Source organism: Jaculus jaculus, chromosome 14 (assembly GCF_020740685.1).
Source record: "Jaculus jaculus isolate mJacJac1 chromosome 14, mJacJac1.mat.Y.cur, whole genome shotgun sequence".
NCBI lineage: Eukaryota > Metazoa > Chordata > Mammalia > Rodentia > Dipodidae > Jaculus > Jaculus jaculus.
In genome coordinates, this window is record NC_059115.1 from 33,539,326 (window position 1) to 33,561,780 (window position 22,455).

Below are 22,455 nucleotides of genomic sequence, written 5' to 3' on the forward strand. Positions count from 1 at the left end.
CAGGTTGACCTCAACCTCATGGTGATCCTCCTACCTCTGCCTCCCAACTGCTGGGATTAAAGGTGTGAGCTACCCTGCCCAGCTTTAAACTGTGATTAAAAAAAAAAAAAATTATGAGGGAGAGAGAGAGAGAAAGAGAAAGAGAAAGAAGCAGATGGAGAATGGGCATGTCAGGGGCTCTTGCCACTGCAAATAAACTTCAGACACATGGGCTGCCTGTGCATCTGACTTTATGTAGGTGCTGGGGAATCAAATTTGAGTATTTAGTCTTTGCAGGCAACCACTTGCCCTCTGAGGGCAATTCTTTTACATTCTTAATATCCTATCCAGAATAGAACCTCTTCCCCACCCCCTACCCTCCAAGGTAGAGTTTCACTCTAGCCCAGACTGACCTGGTATTCACTCTGTATTCTGAGGGTGGCTCCAAACTCACGGTGATCCTCCTACTTCTGCTTCCTGAATGATGGGATTAAAGGTGTGCACCACCACGCTCAGCTAGAACCTCATTTTAAACCACTATTTGATTCAAGTTAATAATCTTAAAGCCATTATTTTTCTACATACAGTGTTTTTCACTTGAAAACAGGCTGCAAAGTGGCACCCAGTTGTCAGTTACAAAGAACTTGTACTACAAGTTGAGCATCCCTTAATGAAAATACTGACCAGTAATATTTTAGTTTTCCAGACCTTAGAGTATTTGCATAATTCCTAGATGATGGGATCCAAATATAATTACAAAATTCATCTCCATTTCATATAGCCTGGAGATATTTTTGTATTTTCAGTGTTCTTGTATTATAGCTGCAACCCTTCACAACTTCAGGTGTGGACCTTTCTACTCATAGCATCATGTCTGTGCATGTTTCAGATTTGACAGGGCTTTGGATTTTCAGATTAAAGATGCTCCAGTATGGTAAATACCAGTTCATAGTAACTGCCAGTAGAAACCAACAAAGTTCTATTCAAACCTAAAAGTTATTACAGTATTGAGCCCAGAACATGATTCTTCTATGGTTAGATTTAAATCACTGAATAATACTATCATGAACACGAATGAAACCTTACCAAGTCCTTCCAAAGCCGCATGATTTCCAAATGGGTTTTCTCCAGTTGCACTACCTGTCCATCCCTTTAATCTTTCTTTTTAGTTGTTTCTTTTGCAAATTTTTTTTTTTTTTTTGACATTTTTGCTGCTGCTTTTGCTTTTTCTCTTGACTAATTCCCAGGACAGTACAGCACTTGCTAGGAGCAGTGGAGTGAAGGCTGAAATGACTGTTGTAAGGAAGCCATATGGGTCTTTTGCAGCGCATTCCATGACATACTCAGCCTACACCTTTATGTCAAACATCTTTATAGCAGTCTTAGGAAACTTCTGCTTGAGTAGTGATCTTTAATTTTTTTCCTGGCCTTATCTGTGAGCCAAACACAGGCTCAGAACTTGAGCTGGGGTCCTTAGGCTTCGCAAGCAAACGCCTTAACCACTAAGCCATCCCTCCAACCCTGGGCAGACATTCTTAGGATGGGATCCTGTTCATCCCCCTTCCTTTGTATCTCATCAATTGGTTGCTTGTTTTGTGTCCTTTAAAGTGTCCTTTATAGTAAACTGGTCAATTCACCCAAGTATTTCCTTTGGTTGTGTGAGCTGCTTTGCCAGATTAAGTGCAAGAAGGGTCAAAGAAACCTCATGGTGGCTCATGCTAGCAATCCCAGCACTTAGAAGGCTGAAACAGGAGGATTGCTCCAAGTTCAAGGACTATATCCAAGACCCTGTCTCATAACAACAAAACAAAGAAAGATAGACTAGATTGAGACTTCTCCCAGTGTTCCCTGATTCTAAGAGAAAGGAGTTGGAACAAAGCTTTCTTAAAGCTTTCTTACTAGCAAAAGTGTATGCTGAGTGTGGGTTTTGTAAAGTGTTGCATCTCTGATTTTGGATTGCTTATCATTTGAGCAAACTAATAAATGGGCCAGGGGAGGGGACATTCCAGGATTGGGTTGGTATTTTCCTAGAAAATTCATCCTCCACTTCTGCCTGTCTATGGGATTTACTAGATGTGTCATGTTATCAGGTGATGAAAATTTTCCAAGGCTAATGAGTATCAGGCCATCAGGTTTTTCAAGCAAGTACCTCTATATCTATTTCTGTTTCTGTTTCTCCAGCCCCTGCTCTCACTTTCAGTGAAACTTTGCTCTTGTTTGTTTTATTTGGAAACAGCTTCACACAGAAAAGCAAACTGTCCTAAAGAACACATATCTACCTCTTGCACAGATTCATTAGTTCTTAGTATTTTGGCCCATTTTCTTTGAGAATTACTACTTCTGTCTCTTTTACTCTCAATGTGTATGTATCTGCACATAGTTATTTTCTTATAAACCTTTTGAGAATAAGTTGTGCAGCCTTGACTCTTTACCCCTAGAAACCTCATTGTGTACTTCCTAGGGAAAAAACATCATTATCTCTTATTGCCACAGCACAGTTATGAATGTCAGAGACTTTAACTTTGTTAGAATATTCTTATCTAATCTGTCATCTCTATTCCAGTAATAGCCTTTATGGATTTTTCCCTGCAGCACATTGATCTTGTTTTGGATCACATATTGCATTTTCTTATATTAATCTTTTCAATCTGGGAAAGTCCTCAGCCCTTCCTTTGTCTTTCATGAATTGGCCTTTCTGTGTGAGGTGGTGAGGCACTTCCAAATAAATTGGCTTTTTCTAATGTTCCCTTATAATTACATTCCTGGCCAGAATACTACAAAATTGATGTTATGTCCTCAGAATATCCCTTACCAGGAACACTTGACATATATGATCCCAGTAGTCTATAATGGCTGACCAGTGAGTCCCAAGGATCCAGTTGTCTCTGCCACAGCAGGTGGCAAACAATAGTAGAGTGAGCCAGATTCTATCAAGTAGAAGCTGGCAATAACACCCCTAAGTCCGCCCCCAACAACACACTTCCTTCTGTAAGCCTCTACCTCCCAAATTGCCATCAGCTGGGAACCAAGCATTCAGGAGACATGAGTTTCTGGGGGCCATCTAATCAAGCCAGCACAGTAATCTTTTAACTGTGAAACCTTATAAAAATTAAAAAATAAGGTTACATATTCCATTGTACAATGGAACAGTGGAAGCATTCCTATTCCAAAAGGGAAGGAGTATTTTGTATATCCTAGTTATTATTCTTCCATGCAAAGTATAGCTGGAAAAGATTGTCTCCCATCCTATAGGCTGCCTTTTTGTTTGATTAACAGTATCCTTTGCTGTACAAAATTCCATGAGGTCTCATGGTTGATTGGTGCTTTATCTCCTGAGCAACTGGAGTTCTGTTTAGAAAGTCCTTGCTTGTACCTATATGTTGAAGTGTGTTCCCCATGCTTTCCTCTAGCAGTTTCAGGTGTGATATTAAAGTCTTTGGTCCATTTGGAGTCAATTCTTATGCATGAAGAGAGAGAAGGATCTAGTGTTACTGTTTTACATACACATATCCAGTTTTCCCAGCACCATTTGTTAAAGAGGCTATCTTTTCTCCAGTGAGTATTATTTGCATTTTTATGAAAAAAAAATAAGCTAACTACATCTGTATTCTGTAATCTGGTGCATTGATCTGTTTTCCTGCCAGTACCATGCTGTCTGTTTTTGTTATTTTTGTTTTTTCTTTAGGTAGGTTCTAGCCCAAGCTAGTTTTGCATCTATGTTCATGAGGGAGAGCGGTATGTAATTTTTTCCTGTTTTTATTTATTTATTTGAGAGAGAGAGAGACAGACAGACACATGGAAAGAATGGGCATGCCTCTATCCATTGAAAATAAACTCCAGATGCATGTGCCACCATGTGTATCTGGCTTACATAGGTTCTGGGGAATTGAACCTGGGTCTTTAGGCTTTGCAAGCAAGTGTCTTAACCACTAAGACATTTTTCTGGTCCTGTAATTTTCTTTTTTTCTTAGGCGTGATGGTTTGAATGCAATGTCCCCATAGCATTAGGTGTTTTTGATTAAGTGGAACATTTGGGAGGTAGAGCTCTGCTGGAGAACCTTAGGGTAGAGTCTAGCCTACTGTGAATTCACAGTTAGTTCATGCTTGCTGGTGCTGGATGTTCTCTACATGCTGTAGATATCTGATGCATAAGACAGCATCCTGCCATGATGAAGCATCCCTTGGAAACTATAAGCCTGAAATAAACCCTTTTCTCCCTTAGGTTGCTTTTGGTTGGGTGTTTTGTCCTAGCAACAAGAAGGTAACTACATTATATCTTTATCTGATTTTGGTATCAGAGTAGTACTTGTTTTTTATTTTTTTTGTTCATTTTTATTTATTTATTTGAGAGTGACAGAGAGAGAAAGAGGCAGAGAGAGAGAGAGAGAGAGAGTGCGCGAGCGCACACGCGCGCACTAGGGCTTCCATCCACTGCAAACGAACTCCAGATGCATGTGCCCCTGGTGCATCTGGCTAACGTGGGTCCTGGAGAATTGAGCCTTGAACTGGGGTCCTTAGGCTTCACAGGCAAGTGCTTAACTGCTAAGCCATCTCTCCAGCCCAGAGTAGTACTTGTTTATATAAAGAGTTTGTTAGTATTTCTTCCCTTGCTATTTTGAGGATTAAGTATTATTGTTGTTGTTGTTGTTGTTGTTATTATTATTATTATTATTGAGGGAGGGTCTCACTCTAGCTCAGCCTGACCAGGAATTCACTATGTAGTCTCAAGGTGGCCTCGAACTTATGGTGATCCTCCTACCTCTGCTTCCCAAGTGCTGGGATTAAAGGCGTGCACCACCACACCTGGCTAGTTTTAAGTATACTTAAGTGATAACTCTTAGTGTTGAGTATCTTCAGCATCTGTCTCCTGCACCCTGGTACTGATTATCAGGTTCTGCATGCAAGCAGCACTCTTGCTTGTCTCCCCAACTCCTCTGTGATTTCAGCTGTGGCTTTGTTGGAGTGCAAGGGTTAGTTTATCTCCTCCAATCTCACTACCTGTCTGGGGACTGGCTTTCTTCTAAATTCCAGCCAGGTCTTTCCATATTCTATGTTATCAGCATATGGTGTCTTCAGCAATAGGGCCTTAGCTTTTGCCTCAGGTGGGTAATCAGGTGCTTTGACAAAAAGCTGTTATTTGGGGACCTCGTAGGTCTCGCTGATCAACAGATCAATGTGGGTAGCACCAATCTCTGGTACTGGGAGTTAAAGGTCAGAGACAGAAAAACAAGTTCCCTTTTAAGCTTAGGCTTCACCCTACCTTCACCAGATCCCTACTTTCCAGGTGCCCCCCTCTTACTCCTTTTTTTTTGGTGGTTTTTCGAGGTAGGGTCTCAGCCCAGGCTGACCTGGAGCTCACTATGGAGTCTTAGGGTGGCCTCCAACTCCTGGCAATCCTTCTACCTCTGTCTCCTGAGTGCTGGGATTAAAGGTGTGTGCCACCACGCCTGGCCTCCCCCTTACTCCTTTTGAAGGTTGTATCTTTTAGGCTGTTCCCAAGGATAAAAGTTTCTGTGGTGTCAGCTCATTTTGGATTTAATTTTGTGTGTTTTTCCCCCTTCCCTTTCCTCTCCTCCTAAGCCCTTCCATCCCTATTGTCTAGGTTGTGAGTTGCCCATCAGTATGTCAGCAACTCGAGCAGGTCCAGGTTAGGAACCTCAGATAAGTGACACTATGTGGTGCTTGTCTTTTTGTGATTATGTGAGTTCGCTGACTATGATCTGTTCAAAGTCTGTCCATTTTTCTACGAATTTCATTATATCGTTTATTCTTACTGCTGAGTAGAATTCCATTGTGTAAATGTACTGCAATTTCATTGTCCATTCATCTAATGATGGACATCTGGGTTGATTCCTGTTCTTAGCTATAATGAATTGAGCAGCTATAAACATAGGCCATCTGTATTTTTTCTTTTGAGAACTCTCTATTTAGATCCATAGCCCTTTTTAAAAAAACTATTTGAGAGAGAGAGAGAGAAGGAGAGAAAGAGGTAGATAGAGAGAGAATGGGTGGGTCAGGGCCTCTAGCCACTGCAATGAATTCCAGATGCATGTGCCACCTTGTGCATCTGGCTTTCGTGGGTCCTTGGGAGTTGAATCTGAGTCTTCTGGCTTTGCAAGCAAGCACCTTAACTGATAAGCCACCTCTCTAGCCCCATAGCCCATTTTTTCAATTGGGTTGTTTCATTTCTTATTGTTTAGTTTTTTGAGTTCTTTGTATATCCTGGATATTAATCCTCTATCAGATGTATAGCTGGCAAAGATTTTCTCCCATTCTGTAGGTTGCCTTTTTGCTTTATTCACTGTGTCCTTGGCTGTACAAAAGCTTTGTAATTGCATGAGGTCCCAGTGGTTGATCAGTAGTTTTTTTCCTAAGCAATTGGGGTTATATTCAGAAAGTCTTTGCCTATACCAATATATTGAAGGGTTTCCCCTACTTTCTCTTCTAGCAGTTTCAGAGTTTGATAGTAAGGTCTTTGATCCATTTAGACTTGATTCTTGTGCATGGAGAGAGATAATGATCTATTTTCATCCTTCTACAGATACATATCCAGTTTTCCTAGCACCATTTGTTGAAGAGACTGTCTTTTCTCCAGTGGGTATTTTTGGCATTTTTGTCAAAGATCAGGTGGCTATAGCTGCCCAGACTTACATCTGGGTCCTATTTTCTGTTCCATTGATTTATATATCTGTTTTTGTGTCAGTACCATGCTGTTTTTGTTACTATGGCTCTTTAACTTAAATTTATTATGGTGATACCACCAACCTTATTTTTGTTGCTCAGAATTGTTTTAGATATTCAAGGTTTTCTGTGCATTCAAATGAATTTTATGATTGTTTTTTCTCTTTTTGTAAAGAATGCCATTGGAATTTTGATGGGGTAATGTATTCAGTGTATAGATTGCTTTTGGTAAGATTGACATTTTCATAGTATTTATTCTTCCAATCCAAGAATAAGGGATGTCTTTACATTTCCTAGTGTCTTCTGTAATTTGTTTTGAGTGTTTTATAGTTTTCATTGTAGAGATACTTCAGTTCCTTGGTTAGGTTTATTCCAAGGTACTTTATTATTATTGTTTTTGATGCAATTATGAATGGAAGTGACTTCCTTATTCTATCCTTAGCTTGTTTATTGTTAGCACATGGATGGACTTTTTTTAGTTGGGAGATTTTTGTTTTGTTTTGTTTTTTTTGTTTTTTCAAGGTAGGGTTTCATTCTAGTCCAGACTGACCTGGAATTCAATATGTAGTCTCAGGGTGGCCTCAAACTCACAGTGATCCTCCTACCTCTGCCTCCCAAGTGCTGGGATTAAAGGTGAGTACCACCACGGCTGGCAAGTTGAAAGATTTTTTTTCTTTTTTTATATAACTGCTTGGATCTGTGTACTTGTTGTAGGTCTATTTAAGTGCTTAATCTCATCCTGATTTAATTTTGGTAGGTCATATAAATCAAGGAAATCATCCATTTCTTTCAGAGTTTTAAACTCCTAAATTCCTAAAGTATGTCCCTGTGATTTTTCTGAATTTCTTTGGTATCTGTTGTAATGGTGCCTGTTTTATCTCTAATTTTATTAATTTGTGTCTTTTCTCTCTTTCTTTTGGTCAGATTTGCTAAGGGTTTATCAATCTTGTTTACCCTTTCAAAGAACCAACTTTTTGTTTTATTGATTCTTTTATTATTATTTAGGGTTCTATTTCATTAATATCTGCCCTAATTTTTATTATTTCTTCCCATCTACTGAATTTTGGTTTGCCTTATTCTTCTTTTTCAAAGCCTTAAGGTGAAGCATTAGGTTGTTTTCTTGCAACCTTTCTAATTTCTTAATATAAGCACTTAGAGATATAAATTTCCCTCTTAGGACTGTTTTCATTATGTCCCAAAGGTTTGGTATGTTGTATCCTCTTTATCATCTGATTCTATACATTTTTTGTTTTCCTTTTTGAGTTCTTCATTGACCCATTCATCATTTAGTAGTGTATTGTTTAGTTTCCATGATTTGGTGTATGTCTATACTTTTTTTTTTTTTTTGGTTTTTCAAGGTAGGTTTCACTTTAGCCCAGGCTGGCCTGAAATTCACTATGGATTCTCAGGGTGGCCTCGAACTCACAGAGATCCTCCTGCCTCTACCTCCCAAGTATTGAGATTAAAGGTGTGCACCACCATGCCTGGCTATGTCTATACTTTTTGTTACTATTGATTTTTTTTTCCTGTCAAGATCAGATAGAGTGCAAGGAATTATTTCAGTTTTTCTGTATTTGTTAACATTTGCTTTGTATCCTAAGATATGGTTTATTTTAGAGAATGTTCCTTGTGCTGCTGAAAATAGTGTGTATTCTATAGCATTTGGATGAGATGTCCTGTGTATATCTGTTAGGTCCATTTAATCCAGATGCTTCTCTTTTTGTTTTTTGCCAGGATGACCTGTCAAATTGATGAGTGTGGGATGTTGAAGTCACCCACTTCAACTGTGTTTGGTGTTAACTGTGACCTAAATTCTAATAGTGTTTGACGAAATTGGGAGCCCCATGTTTGGTGCATATATGTTCAGCATTATAACGTCCTCCTATTGAAGTATTCCTTTTATCAATATAAAATGACCTTACTTATCTTTCCTAACTAATGTTGGTTTGAAGTCTACTATGTCAGATATTAGGACCTATTTGTTTTCTTGGCCCATTTGCTTGAAACACCATTTTTCAACCTTTCACTCTAAGATAGTGTCCATCTTTTGTGGAAAGTTGAGTTTGTTAGAGGCAACAAACAGAAGTATCCTGCTTTTCAACCCAGTTTGCAAACCTGTGTCATTTGGTTTTGGCATTGAACCTGTGGATATTAAGAGTTATGATTGAAAGGTGTATATTTATTCTTGCCATTCTTGTTGTTTTATAGTTCTTCCAGTTTTATCCTTTCTCTTTTTTTAAACTAATATATTAGTGTGGTTTATTTATTTTTTTTTCAGATTCCTTATGTATGCTTTCTTTTCTCTTCAGCATGGAGGATCCTTCAGGTATTTCTATAGACCTGTTTTAGTGTTCATATATTCCTTTAGCCTTTTTTTGTTGTTGTTGTGGTATGTTCTTATTTCTCCACCTGTTTGTATGGATAGCTTCGCAGGGTAAAGTAATTGTTGTTAACAGTTGTTATCTTTCAGAACTTGGAATATGTCATTCTAAGCCCTTCTGGCTTTTTTTTTTTTATATTTTTTTGTTCATTTATTTATTTGAGAGTGACAGAGAAAGAGGCAGAGAGAGAGAGATTGAGAGAGAGAGAGAGAGAGAGAGAGAGAGAGAGAGAGAGAGAGAGGGAGAATGGGCACGCCAGGGCCTCCAGCCACTGCAAAAGAATTCCAGATGCATGCGCCCCCTTGTGCATCTGGCTGACGTGGGTCCTGGAGAATCGAGCCTCGAACCAGGGTCCTTAGGCTTCATAGGCAAGCACTTAACCGCTAAGCCATCTCTCCAGCCCCCCCTTCTGGCTTTTAAAGTTTGTGTTGAGTAATATGCTGTTATCCTGATGGGTTTACCTTTATATGTGACTTGATTTTTCTCTGTAACTGCTTTTAATATATTTTCTTTGGTTTGTGTGTTTAGTAGTTTAATTATAATATGGCAGTGAGAGGTTCTTTCCTGGTTTTTGTCTGTTTTGCATTCTATAGGTGGAAGCATCTATATTACATCTATATTGGAATCATTTTTCCTACTTGGGGAATTTTTCTTCTATGATTTTGTTGCAAATACCTTTTATACTTTTGGAGGGAAATTTTTCTCCTTCTAATATGCCCTGAATTCTTATGTTTGATCTCCTCCTGGTGTCTTGAATGTCTTTAAATAACCATTCATGCCTTCCTATTCATTTGTCTTTCTCTTTGTTGGCCTTTATTAGATCTGACACCTGGTCTTCTAGTTTAGATATTCTGTCTTCTTGATCCATTCTACTGGTGAGACTGTCTACAGAGTTTTCTGTTTGACTTACTCTGTTTTTCATTTTTATATTTCTGATTTTTTTTTAAATTATTTTTATTTCCTTACTCATATCTTGTATTGACCATCTTATTTCATTAAATTGATTTCTTGTGTTATCATTCAGGAGTTTTGCTTTTTCTTTGATTCTTTTGATTTCTTCTTTTTTTTAGTATAGTCATTTTTTTGAGATCTTTGTCAGGAATTTCCTCTAAAATAACCTCACTGGAGGTAATTTCTGATGGATTTGTAATTTTTGGTGGGATTGTATTATGATTTTTTTTTGTGTGTGTGTTCCTTGGAGAGATTTTTGCATCTTGATTTAATTTGAATCTTGGGTTTTCTAATTAGCTGCAGTGTTCTTAGCTGTGTAAATCCAACTTTATATATCTTCTGGTGCAGGTGTAGCTCTCAAACTCCAAGAGAAAGAGTAGAAGTTACCCTAGGTGCTGATTTTACCTGCTATTCAAGAATTGTAGTAGACTGGGTGGAGTAAATTACTGGTACATTCTAAAATCAACTGAGCAATATACACGTTCAATCAAAACCAGCACAGAATATTTATGTGATGGTAGACATTAAAATAAACAGATAATCTAATAAAGCCAAAGTCCCCAAGGGTGTGTGTTGCCCTACATCCTTAGCCTGTCAACTGTGTAGTTAAGATTTTCTAGTCTGAAATAAATTCCAAGTCAGCCTGGTGCTAGTCAGACCCTGCCCCCAATAATGGCAGAAGAAGAAGATAAACATACTAAAAATCAGGAAATGTCAAAGGCAACAATAGTCAACACAATATACAGCTTGTGAGAATGGTAAAGCCAACCAAGAATATATCAGTCAAATGTAATGACATGGAAAGAGAGATTAGCACTTCCATTGCAGGCCTATGTGTCTGGCTTTGTGTAAATAGGCCCTGTTACCTTTTGGGATGGCTTCCAAGCTCATCAATACTGAGTACCCACCTTGATCTTTCTGGGTGCTGGGCAGCCGGGCATGAATGAGTTCGCTGGAGGTTCATGACCTTGATGGTTGTAGGATGGGAGGCTATTCAGGGTGCCTGGAAGTGTGCTGGAGCTGTTTAGCTGGTCCTGTTTATGTTGTCCTTCAGTAGCTGCTCAGCTGATTCATGTTGTCTTCTCATTCATGTTTCTTGACTTTGTGAGGAGGCTGATGTGAGTGGAAAATCCCTTTACCTGGTTTCTGCTCCTGTAGCTCTGTCCTGGCCAGGTTTATGGGCAGTTGCCTACCAGGGCCCCTGGCACCTCAGCAAGATTCTGGCTGGTTTCCTCCTTTCTGGAATATGCTAGTCCTGCTTCTCTGCTGTGGTTGATTAATGACTCAAGCACCTTCACTTTTCAGTAGAAGAGTGTATTTTGCTGTTTCTGCTTTCCTTCCCTAGGCTGTTTTGGTGTGGCTACTATGCCTCCATATTTCCTGGAAGCCCCCCTTTTACTTTTTTCTTTCCTTCCTTCTTTCTTTTTTCCTTTTTTTTTTTGAGATAGTCTCACTCTAACCCAGGCTGACCTAGAATTCACTATGTAGTCTCAGGCTGACCTTGGACTCACAGCAATTTTTTTAACCTCTGCCTCCTGAGTTTCTGGGATTGAAGATATAAATCACCATGCCTAGCTACTATTATTTTTTATTATAGCATTTTTGTTTTATTCTTTCTGAAGGAATGTCTGTTGGATTAGTTTCTATTGATATGCCCTATCTGTTCATGTTTGTTGTTTATCGTTCCATTAGATCCTTTATCATGACTGATAGTTAATGTAGTTCTTACATCTGGCTGATAACTGCATCTGTTTCATTAATATTGTTTGCTTGCTTTTTCTGCATGTCTTCCATGTTTGTAAGCTAGAGCTTATGTGTAAGGATCTGAACATGGAAGTCATTAGTACTTATGCATGGAAATGAACATGTTTTCTCTTCTATCTAGGTTTGGGATTGCATGAATCTGGTCAGGGGTTGAGCTTGGTTTCAGTTTTATGGTTGCTCTCAGGTCAACACTTACTTTATGTTTATTGAGAACAGCTGGGTACTCCTATCAGTGAGAGGTGTATAGAAAACAGTCTTCAAAGCCAGGTGTAGTGGCACATGCCTTTAATCCCAGCACTCTGGAGGCTGAGGCAGGAAGATCATCATGAGTTCCAGGCCACTCTGAGACTACAGAGTGAATTCCAGGTTATCCTGGGCTAGAATGGTGAGACCCTACCTAAAAAGAATGAAAGAAAGAAAGAAAAGAAGGAAAGAAAGAAAGGGAAAGGAAAGGAAAGGAAAGGAAGAAGGAAGGAAGGAAGGGAGGGAGGGAGGGAGGGAAGGAAGGGAAAGGAAGGAAGGAAGGAAGGAAGGAAGGAAGGATGGAATGAAGGAAGGAAGGAAGGAAGGAAGGAAGGAAGGAAGGAAGGAAGGAAGGAAGGAAGGAAGGAAGGGAAGGGAAGGGAAGGGAAGGAAAGGAAGGAAGAAAGGTCTTCAGTTGCATCAGATGAGTGCCTCTTATGTCTGAGCCTCCCAGTGTTTTTATCCTTGCTTAGTAGCCCATTCTTGCATTTTACAATTCATCAAACATTTGCAATCTTCTTCCTCAGAGGTGGGTGGTCACAACCGTGCCCTCATATATTGCTTTTTGTTGGCTGATTCTCACAACAACCCTACCCATCCCAGCCTTGTTGTCTGTTTCCTTTCAGTTTCAGGATTGTTAGTTGCTTTCTGACTTTAACTCTGGTGCATTCAAGAAAATGATGGTTTAAAGGGCTGGGCATGGTGGTGCACGCCTTTAATCCCAGCGCTCGGGAGGCAGAGGTAGGAGGATCGCCATGAGTTCAAGGCCTCCCTGAGACTACATAGTGAATTCCAGGTCAGCCTGAGCTACAGTGAAACCTTAAAAAAAAGAAAAGAAAAGAAAATGATGGTTTGATAGATTGCTCAGCTTTTCCTTGTCGTTAGGGTGTAAGACTATTTCTAGATCTCTACATCCTAAACAGAATCAGAAGTCTCTTTGAAAACAGTTTAAGCCCTTAATTGTACTCAGTCCTAATATAATTTTCTTAATACTGTAGAGTATGCCATATGTTTTCTCTCTTGAGTGGTGCTTGTGATAATGGATTGGGTAGAATGCAAATGTCCCTTTGTTCTCCTATTGCACAATGACTCAGTAAGTTTGGAAAGGAGAGAGATTGTTTGCATGGGTTCTACCAGTTTTATAATATCAGGGAGGCAAAAGTACTGCTTTGTGCTTGGACAACCAAAACATTTATTAAACAGAGGCAGTTGCAGTCTTAAGTGATCTTCCTTTTAAGGGTTTTGGATTAAAAGTAAACTTTAATAGGGATTATTTCAAGTACTTCAAGTATTTCAAGTAGAGGTAGATTACATAAAACATTCACTGATTTCCCCTATGTATCTACTCTGTAACTTAACAATTACTAAGTCATTCTAATTTTTCATCTGTCATTTATAACTCTTCGATGGACTATTTTGAGTCAAATTTCGAACTTTTGACTACATATACAAAAGCATAGCCATGCATGGTGGTGCATGCCTTTAATCCTAGCACTCGGGAGGCAGAGGCAGGAGGATCACTGTGAGTTCGAGGCCACCCTGAGACTACAGAGTGAATTCCAGGTCAGCCTGAGCTACAATGAAATCCTCCCTGGAAAAACTAAAAATAAAATAAAGGAAAAATAAAAAAATAATAAATAAAATAAAATAAAATATAAAAGTATGTAGGGCTGGTGCCATTGTGACCCAGTGGTAAAGTGCTTTCCTCTGAAGGCTGAGTACCTGAGTTCAAATCCCCAGGCTCCATGTAAAAGCAGGAAGACAAGCCAGAAGCATGATGGGCTTCTGTAATCTCAGCATACATATTGACAGCAAGCTGGGAGATGGAGACAGGAGAATTTCCTAGTAGTTCCTAGACCAACTAGCTGGCGAAAGCAGCACTGAACTAGGAGAATGAGAGACCCTGTCTAAGGGTGGTTAAGGGGAGTGACTGATCCAGAAAGTTGTCCTCTGACTGAGACATACTTCTAGGAGCATACCCACACAAAGATAGATAGATAGATAGATAGATAGATAGATAGATAGATAGATAGATAGATAGATGATGGATGGATGGGTGGATAGATAGATGGATAACCTCCTGTGGATTCTTATTTTATACCTCTGTCACTTTAATAGATTGCCTTTGGATACAGAAAGGTAGCATTTGCACATTGTGCACTACTTGCATTCAAAGGCATCTACTGTGTGATAGGGCATACTCTGTCTCCCTGACATATATGATTGGAAACTGCCTTCAGGCAGGTTTAGGAGGCAAGGGCAATTTCCTTGGTATTTACAGACCTTTCTCTTTCTCTACTACATTTAACATACTGGAGTTTCAGCAAATACCTGTAAGAATTGAACTCATGCTAGTAAATTAATTTTATATTCCATTGGCCTTGCTATTTATATGTATTTGTACAGAGGGGAGAACAAAATATGATTTTTTTCCTTCTGGTTATATTTTGACCTATATGCATGTATAATTCAATATCATAGTGGCACATTCTTGATTTAATATATTATTTCCAAAATACTATCAGGTTTCTAGAAAAATTAAAAAGTTCATCTTTTCTACTCTTAGCAACTCACATAATTAGTGATCAAAACCATGTAAATAACAGGCTTTATTTTTATTTATTTATTTATAGACGTAGAATCTCTCTATTCAGGCTGACCTGGAACTCACTCTGTAGACCCAGGCTGGCCTCGAACTCACAGCAATCCTCTCTCTGCCTCCCAAGTGAGGGAATTAAAGGCATGTACCACCATGCCTAGCTGATTTTAGCATTTTAAAATTTTTATTAATTATTCATGAGCAGAGATAAATATAGGAGACAGAAAGAATGTGTATGCCAGGGCCTCTAGCCACTACAAAAAAACTCCAAATACATGTGCCACTTTTGAGCATCTGACTTAATGTGAGTAATGGGGAATTGAAAACAAGTCATTAACTTCGCAGGCAAGTGCCTTAACAGCTGAGCCATCTCTCAAGCCCAAACAGTGCTTTTATGTTCTTATTTTAACAGCTGCTGAAATAGTCCAAGAAATTGAAAACATGGAGAAGACCAGGATGCGCCTTGAAGCAAGTAAACTCAATGAAAGTGTATGTTCATAGTCTCTTTCAATATTTGTGTAGAGTTACAGGAGACAATGTTTAATTAAGCTTCTTAAATTAAGAGCCAGAAATTGTAAAATCCGTTTAATAGAAAACATACTAGAAGATATTTCTATTTAGAATATTTAGATTTTCTTGCAAGTAACATTTTAGGGGACATGATTGATTTTTGTTTAGCAGAATTTCTTACATAGCACAAAATGCACAAGTAGAACTTGTCATGTGCTGTTTCCTGTAGAAATGCAACCTCAAGTAGAACTTGTCATGTGCTGTTTCCTGTAGAAATGCAACCCCAAGTAGATCTTGTCATGTGCTGGTGTCCTGTAGAAATGCAATCCCCAAGTAGAACTTGTCATGTGCTGTGTCCTGTAGAAATGCAACTCCAAGTAGAACTTGTCTTGTGCTGTTTCCTGTAGAAATGCAACCTCAAGTAGAACTTGTCATGTGCTGTTTCCTGTAAAAATGCAACCCCAGGTAGAACTTGTCATGTGCTGGAGTCCTGTAGAAATGCAACCCCAAGTAGAAATTGTCTTGCGCTGTGTCCTGTAGAAATGCAACCCCAAGTAGAACTTGTCATGTGCTGTGTCCTGTAGAAATGCAACTCCAAGTAGAACTTGTCTTGTGCAATAGTCCTGTAGAAATGCAACCCCAGGTAGAACTTGTCATGTGCAGGTGTCCTACAGAAATGCAACCCCAAGTAGAACTTGTCATCTGCTGGTGTCCTGTAGAAATGCAACCCCATGTAGAACTTGTCATGTGCTGGAGTCCTGTAGAAATGCAACCCCAGGTAGAACTTGTCATGTGCTGTGTCCTGTAGAAATGCAATCCCCAGGTAGAACTAGTCATGTGCTGTGTCCTGTAGAAATGCAAGCCCAGGTAGAACTAGTCATGTGCTGTGTCCTGTAGAAATGCAAGCCCAGGTAGAACTTGTCATGTGCTGTAGTCCTGTACAAATGCAACCCCAGGTAGAACTTTTCATGTGCTGGTGTCCTGTAGAAATGCAACCCCAAGTAGAACTTGTCATGTGCTGTGTCCTGTAGAAATGCAATCCCCAGGCAGAACTTGTCATGTGCTGGCGTCCTGTAGAAATGCAACCCCAGGTAGAACTTTCATGGGCTTTGTCCTGTAGAAATGCAACCCCAAGTAGAATTTTCATGTGCTGGAGTCCTGTAGAAATGCAACCCCAAGTAGCACTTGTCTTGTACTTTGTCCTGCAGAAATGCATCCCCAGGTAGAATTTGTCATGTGCTGGTGTCCTGTAGAAATGCAACCCCAAGTAGAACTTGTCATGTGCAGGTGTCCTGTAGAAATGCAACCCCAAGTTGAACTTGTCATCTGCTGGTGTCCTGTAGAAATGCAATCCCCAAGTTGAACTTGTCATCTGCTGGTGTCCTGTAGAAATGCAACCCCAAGTTGAACTTGTCATGTGCTGGAGTCCTGTAGAAATGCAACCCCAAGTAGAACTTGTCATGTGCTGGTGTCCTGTAGAAATGCAACCCCAAGTAGAACTTGTCATGTGCTGGAGTCCTGTAGAAATGCAACCCCAAGTACAACTTGTCATGTGCTGGTGTCCTGTAGAAATGCAACCCCAAGTAGAACTTGTCATGTGCTGGTGTCCTGTAGAAATGCAACCCCAAGTACAACTTGTCATGTGCTTGTGTCCTGTAGAAATGCAACCCCATGTAGAACTTGTCATGTGCTAGAGTCCTATAGAAATGCAACCCCAAGTAGAACTTGTCATGTGCTGGAGTCCTGTAGAAATGCCACCCCAAGTAGAACTTGTCATGTGCTGGTGTCCTGTAGAAATGCAACCCCAAGTAGAACTTGTCATGTGCAGGTGTCCTGTAGAAATGCAACCCCAAGTACAACTTGTCATGTGCTTGTGTCCTGTAGAAATGCAACCCCATGTAGAACTTGTCATGTGCTAGAGTCCTATAGAAATGCAACCCCAAGTAGAACTTGTCATGTGCTGGAGTCCTGTAGAAATGCCACCCCAAGTAGAACTTGTCATGTGCTGGTGTCCTGTAGAAATGCAACCCCAAGTAGAACTTGTCATGTGCTGGAGTCCTGTAGAAATGCAACCCCAAGTAGAACTTGTCATGTGCTGGTGTCCTGTAGAAATGCAACCCCAAGTCATGTGCTGGGAGTCCTGTAGAAATGCAACCCCAAGTACAACTTGTCATGTGCTGGTGTCCTGTAGAAATGCAACCCCAAGGAGAACTTGTCATGTGCTGGTGTCCTGTAGAAATGCAACCCCAAGGAGAACTTGTCATGTGCTGGTGTCCTGTAGAAATGCAATCCCCAGGTAGAACTTGTCATGTGCTGGTGTCCTGTAGAAATGCAACCCCAAGGAGAACTTGTCATGTGCTGGTGTCCTGTAGAAATGCAATCCCCAAGTTGAACTTGTCATGTGGTGGTTTCCTGTAGAAATGCAATCCCCAGGTAGAACTAGTCATGTGCTGTGTCCTGTAGAAATGCAACCCCAGATAGGACTTGTCTTGTGCTGGAGTCCTGTAGAAATGCAACCCCAGGTAGAACTTGTCATGTGCTGGAGTCCTGTAGAAATGCAACCTCAAGTAGAACTTGTCATGTGCTGTAGTCCTGTAGAAATGCAACCCCAGGTAGAACTTGTCATGTGCAGGTGTCCTGTAGAAATGTAACCCCAAGTTGAAATTGTCATCTGCTGGTGTCCCATAGAAATGCAACCCCAGGTAGAACTTGTCATGTACTGGAGTCCTGTCGAAATGCAATCCCCAAGTTGAACTTGTCATGTGCTGGTGTCCTGTAGAAATGCAATCCCCAAGTTGAACTTGTCATCTGCTGGTGTCCTTAGAAATGCAACCCCAGGTAGAACTTGTCATCTGCTGGTGTCCTGTAGAAATGCAACCCCAAGTAGAACTTGTCATGTGCTGTGTCCTGTACAAATGCAACCCCAGGTAGAACTTGTCATGTGCTGGTGTCCTCTAGAAATGCAACCCCAAGTAGAACTTGTCATCTGCTTGTGTCCTGTAGAAATGCAACCCCAAGTAGCATTTGTCACATGCTGGAGTCATGTAGAAATGTAACCCCAGGTAAAACTTGTCATGTGCTGGTGGCCTTTGGAAATGCAACCCCAGGTAAAACTTGTCATGTGCTGGTGTCCTGTAGAAATGCAACCCCAAGTAGAACTTGTCTTGTGCTGGTGTCCTCTAGAAATGCAACCCCAAGCAGAGTGTCATGCAATGGGTCCTGTGCCAGAGTCTGCTACACTGTGCTGTCACCAGTGAAGAAGCTCTTCCACGCTCACTGAGCCACCATGATACTCAGCCCAAGTCGTGGGTTCAGTGTTCATGGAGCCCCAGGACTCAGCTAGTTCTAAGGACGCATGTGACATTTCATGCTTTTCCACCAGGCACTTGACAGAAGAAACAACTAAAAGCAAGGGAAAAGAAGTAAAAATCTTATTCAAAAAAAAAAGAAAGAAAGTAACAAATACCAGATTTTGTGGCTGAAATGCTAAACAAGCAGTTAAATTTAATTAAAAAGCATGTAATAATTTTTGTAAATACCTATATGTACTTTAGGCCTTTTAAGAATGTGTTCTGGAGGTATGTGGCTACTCCTAATGACTTACAGTAGTTCCTAGAAGGCCTGCAGGGTAAGGGGCACAATCTGCAACACATCTTTGACTTTTATGGTTCCCAGGTCCTTTTTACTCATGATCAAATCTTGAATAATCCGGCTTAATGAAAGTAGATAATTGCACAGCTATCTTGCAGTTGTGTACCATCTGAGAAATTCTAATGTGATATATCCTTCTTCTATCACTCATTTCCCCCAACCCTTTTCACTGGACACTAGCCCAGGCTAGATTTGAGTTCTCTTTGTAGCTGAGGATGGCCTTGGACTAATGGTTTAGTTGTCTCTACTTCCCAAAGTACTGGGATTACAGTAGTGTGCCACCATGCCTGACTCATGTGGTGCTGGGGATTGAACCCAGGGCTCTGTGTGTACTAGGCAAGCACTCTGCCAAATAAGTTACATCTCCAGCTGATAGGCTCTTCTTAACACAGAAACACAGTTTAATTGGCATAGTGAATTTCAAGAATTAAAAGATTTATGAAATTTTGAAGAAGGAAGGAAATGATACAGAATAACAAATCAGACTGGCCAAGAAATACTGTTTTCCTTTTATTTTTTAAAAATACATTATTTTTATTTATTTAAATGTGAGAGAGAGGCAGATAGAAAAAGAGAGAGAGAGGGAGACAATGGGCAAATGAACTCCAGACACATGCACCACCATGTGTTTCTGATTTGCCGTGTATACTAGGGTCCAATACTAAGGAACCTGGGTCCTTAGTCTTTGCAGGCAAAATGCTTTAACTGCTAAGCTGTCTCTCCAGTTCTGCTTTTTTTATGTTTTATTTTTAATTACTTTTTAGTAAACATACGAATAATGGATTTATTTTTGGCATTTTCATTCATGTATATCATTGCACTTTTTTCATAATCATCTCCATCATAACTCCCCTTGTTTCCGCCCTGACTTGTTCTCTTCCTTTCAACAATAGTCCAACAATTTTCTTCAAAGAAATAGTTGCTCTTAACTTTTGATTTGAAAAACTTCAAAGTGTAGCGAAATGAAATGAATGGTACAACAGATTATTGTCATCAGGATTATCATCTAAGCTGGGCGTGGTGGTGCATGCCTTTAATCCCAGCACTTGGGAGGCAGAGGATCGCCATGAGTGAGGGCACCCTGAGATTACATAGTTAATTCCAGATCAGCCTGGGCCAGACAACTAGCACTTCTAGATATGGATTTCTATGTCTTCTGATCTGTTGGTATTTTAATTTTAAGCTTTTTTTTTTGTTTTGTTTTGTTTTTCAAGGTAGGGTCTCGCTCTAGCTCAGGCTGACCTGGAATTCACTATGGAGTCTCAGGGTGGCCTTGAACTCAGCGATCCTTCTCCCTCTGCCTCCCGAGTGCTGGGATTAAAGGCACATACCACCATGCCCGGCTAATTTTTAGTTTTTTTCTGAACCATTTGGAGTTAGGATCCTGATAGTTTACAGATTTTATTGGAATGTCTCTCATTATAGGAAAAAACAAATTTTAGATCTCAGTACAAATGGATCTCACTTTGCCCTCAAATTATCTTCTAATTTTTTATTAGCTACCACCAAGGTACTTGTATAATATGAACATGTGTCACATTATATAAACATATATTTTATATTTCACTGTAATATTGTTAAAGTAGAAGGAAAGCATAGTAGGGGTTTCTTCTTGGAGCCACTTGGTTTTAGGGGAAGGTGGTTTCTACTTTCTTTGTTAATAAAAATAACTTGTAGGAGCCAGGTGTGGTGGCACACACCTTTAATACCAACACTTGAGAGGCAGAGGTAGGAATTTGAGGCCACTCTTAGATTACATAGTGAATTCTAGATCAGCCTGGGTTGGAGTGAAACCCTACTTTGAAAAAAAAAGAAAAAAAAAAGGGCAAAAATTAGAGAGAAGGACAAAGGGAGAGAGAGAAGCTTTGATTTGGCCCTTTCTCTGATGGCACATTTGATAAGTTACTTAATCCCTAGGGTCTTTATCTAGAAAGCTACGTGTGTCAGTCAAAGGACTTCTGAAAGCTTCCTTATTTTATTTTTAAATTGTATTTTATATGTATATATAAGATATGTTATACCTTTATTCTCTAGCCCTCACTCCCATTACCCTGGGGCCCTCCTCATTGGGGTTATGGTATTCCCTATGGGGTCATGAAGGCCTGAGAGCCTCTTTGTCTCTGGCATTCTGCATCTCTGTGGTTAATCAGAGAGTTATTAATTTTTTTCTTTTTAAAATTTTTTAATTTTTCTTTTTTAGAGAGAAGTATTGAATGATTGTGAGAGTTGATATGGGTTCAATCTTCTGCAGGACTGTTGAAGAGATGAGACCCAGTTTCTTCCCTGTGGCCTTCTCCTAGCTTGATGGCAGAACTTGTAGGAAAAGGTTTCAAAGAAGAATATAATCACACCTTCCTGTGACACTTGATGAGGGGCTTGGAGCTCCTACAGAGTCTTTCTTGTTAACGTGTTTGTCAGGAGCACAACATTCTTAGGAAAATAAGTTTATAACAATATACAAAAGATGGGATTTCCTTTGGCATTGTTGTTACCTTTTGCAAACTGTAACGGGCACTGTAGTAACTGCATAAGTAGATTTCTCTTCTAAATTTTAAGTCTAGGATGGAAGAAAGTAGAATCAGAATTTAGCATACCATCTTGTGTATTGTATCTTCTGTCTACATGCCTTTTCTAATGTGACTGGAGAAATTAGGTTGCAAAAGAGAAGGCAGTAAGATGTGACATCTTAATGATTTGCTAAATGTCTCCAGTCTTCTGTTTTCAAGTATTACTTGTACCATTTGTAGGTGTGGAAAATGAGGTATTGAAACTAGGAAGCTTAATGGTCATTTTGCTAATACTTCATATATTGAAATGGACTCAGGGTTACATTTTCTACTGATTAGAAAAAAGTAATGAACAAAACACATACTTGTGATAATCAAAGCAAGCACATGGGAGTTATTTTTCTGAGCTCTATAGAAAACACAAGAAAGATTGTTTTCCTGTATTTTAACCAAGTACATTTGAGATTTTGAAGTTTTTTCTATTTCCATTTTCATCATTTTGTTTGGAATTTTAAATATTTTTCTTGATTATTTTAGGTAATGGTTTTTACAAAGGACCAAACAGAAAAGGAAATAGATGAAATTCACAGTAAATACCGTAAGTTCCATTTTCTTACTTGCAAACAACGTGGGTTGCTGTTTTACATCTTAAATAATATTTTAATTATTGCATGTGTGTGTACGTCTCTATGTGTGTGTGTGTGCATGTGTAAAAATATAGGTGAATCAGGGCTCTCTTGCTGCTGCAAATAAACATTCATGTAGGTTTATATGGGTAGCTGTGTTCTTCAGCCCCATCTTAAGTAATTAAAAAAATGTGTTTGGTTGAAGAGATGGCTAAGTGCTTAAAGGCACTTATATATATATATGTTTATTTATTTATTTTGGTTTTTTTGAGGTAGAGTCTCACTCTAGCCCAGGCTGACCTGGAATTCGCTGTGGAGTCTCAAGGTGGCCTTGAACTCATGGCAAACCTCCTACCTCTGCCTCCCGAGTGCTGGGATTAAAGGTGTGCACTACCACGCCCAGCTAAAGGCACTTATATAAAGCGTGATGACCTGGGCTGGATTCCCTAGTGCCCATGCAAAGCCAGATACACAAAGTGGTACGTGCACCTGAAGTTTGTTTGCAGTGGCAGGATGCCCTGGCATGCCCATATTCACTCTTTTTCCCTGTTTGTCTTCTGTCT

At 39.7% G+C, this 22,455-nt stretch overlaps 1 protein-coding gene and 1 pseudogene across 3 annotated transcripts in view; one reads left to right on the top strand and one right to left on the bottom strand.

Moving 5' to 3' along the window:
* Window positions 1–22,455, top strand: part of Rad18 (RAD18 E3 ubiquitin protein ligase) — a 107,015-nt gene that overhangs the window by 30,750 nt on the left and 53,810 nt on the right. For all 3 annotated transcript variants that reach the window (XM_004651479.2, XM_045133798.1, XM_045133799.1), the window contains exons 8-9: window positions 15,011–15,087; window positions 21,804–21,864. In XM_004651479.2, the coding sequence (XP_004651536.2) occupies window positions 15,011–15,087; window positions 21,804–21,864 (138 nt within the window). The remainder of the gene's footprint in view (window positions 1–15,010; window positions 15,088–21,803; window positions 21,865–22,455) is intronic.
* On the bottom strand, window positions 1,116–1,348 carry LOC105944964 (annotated as a pseudogene).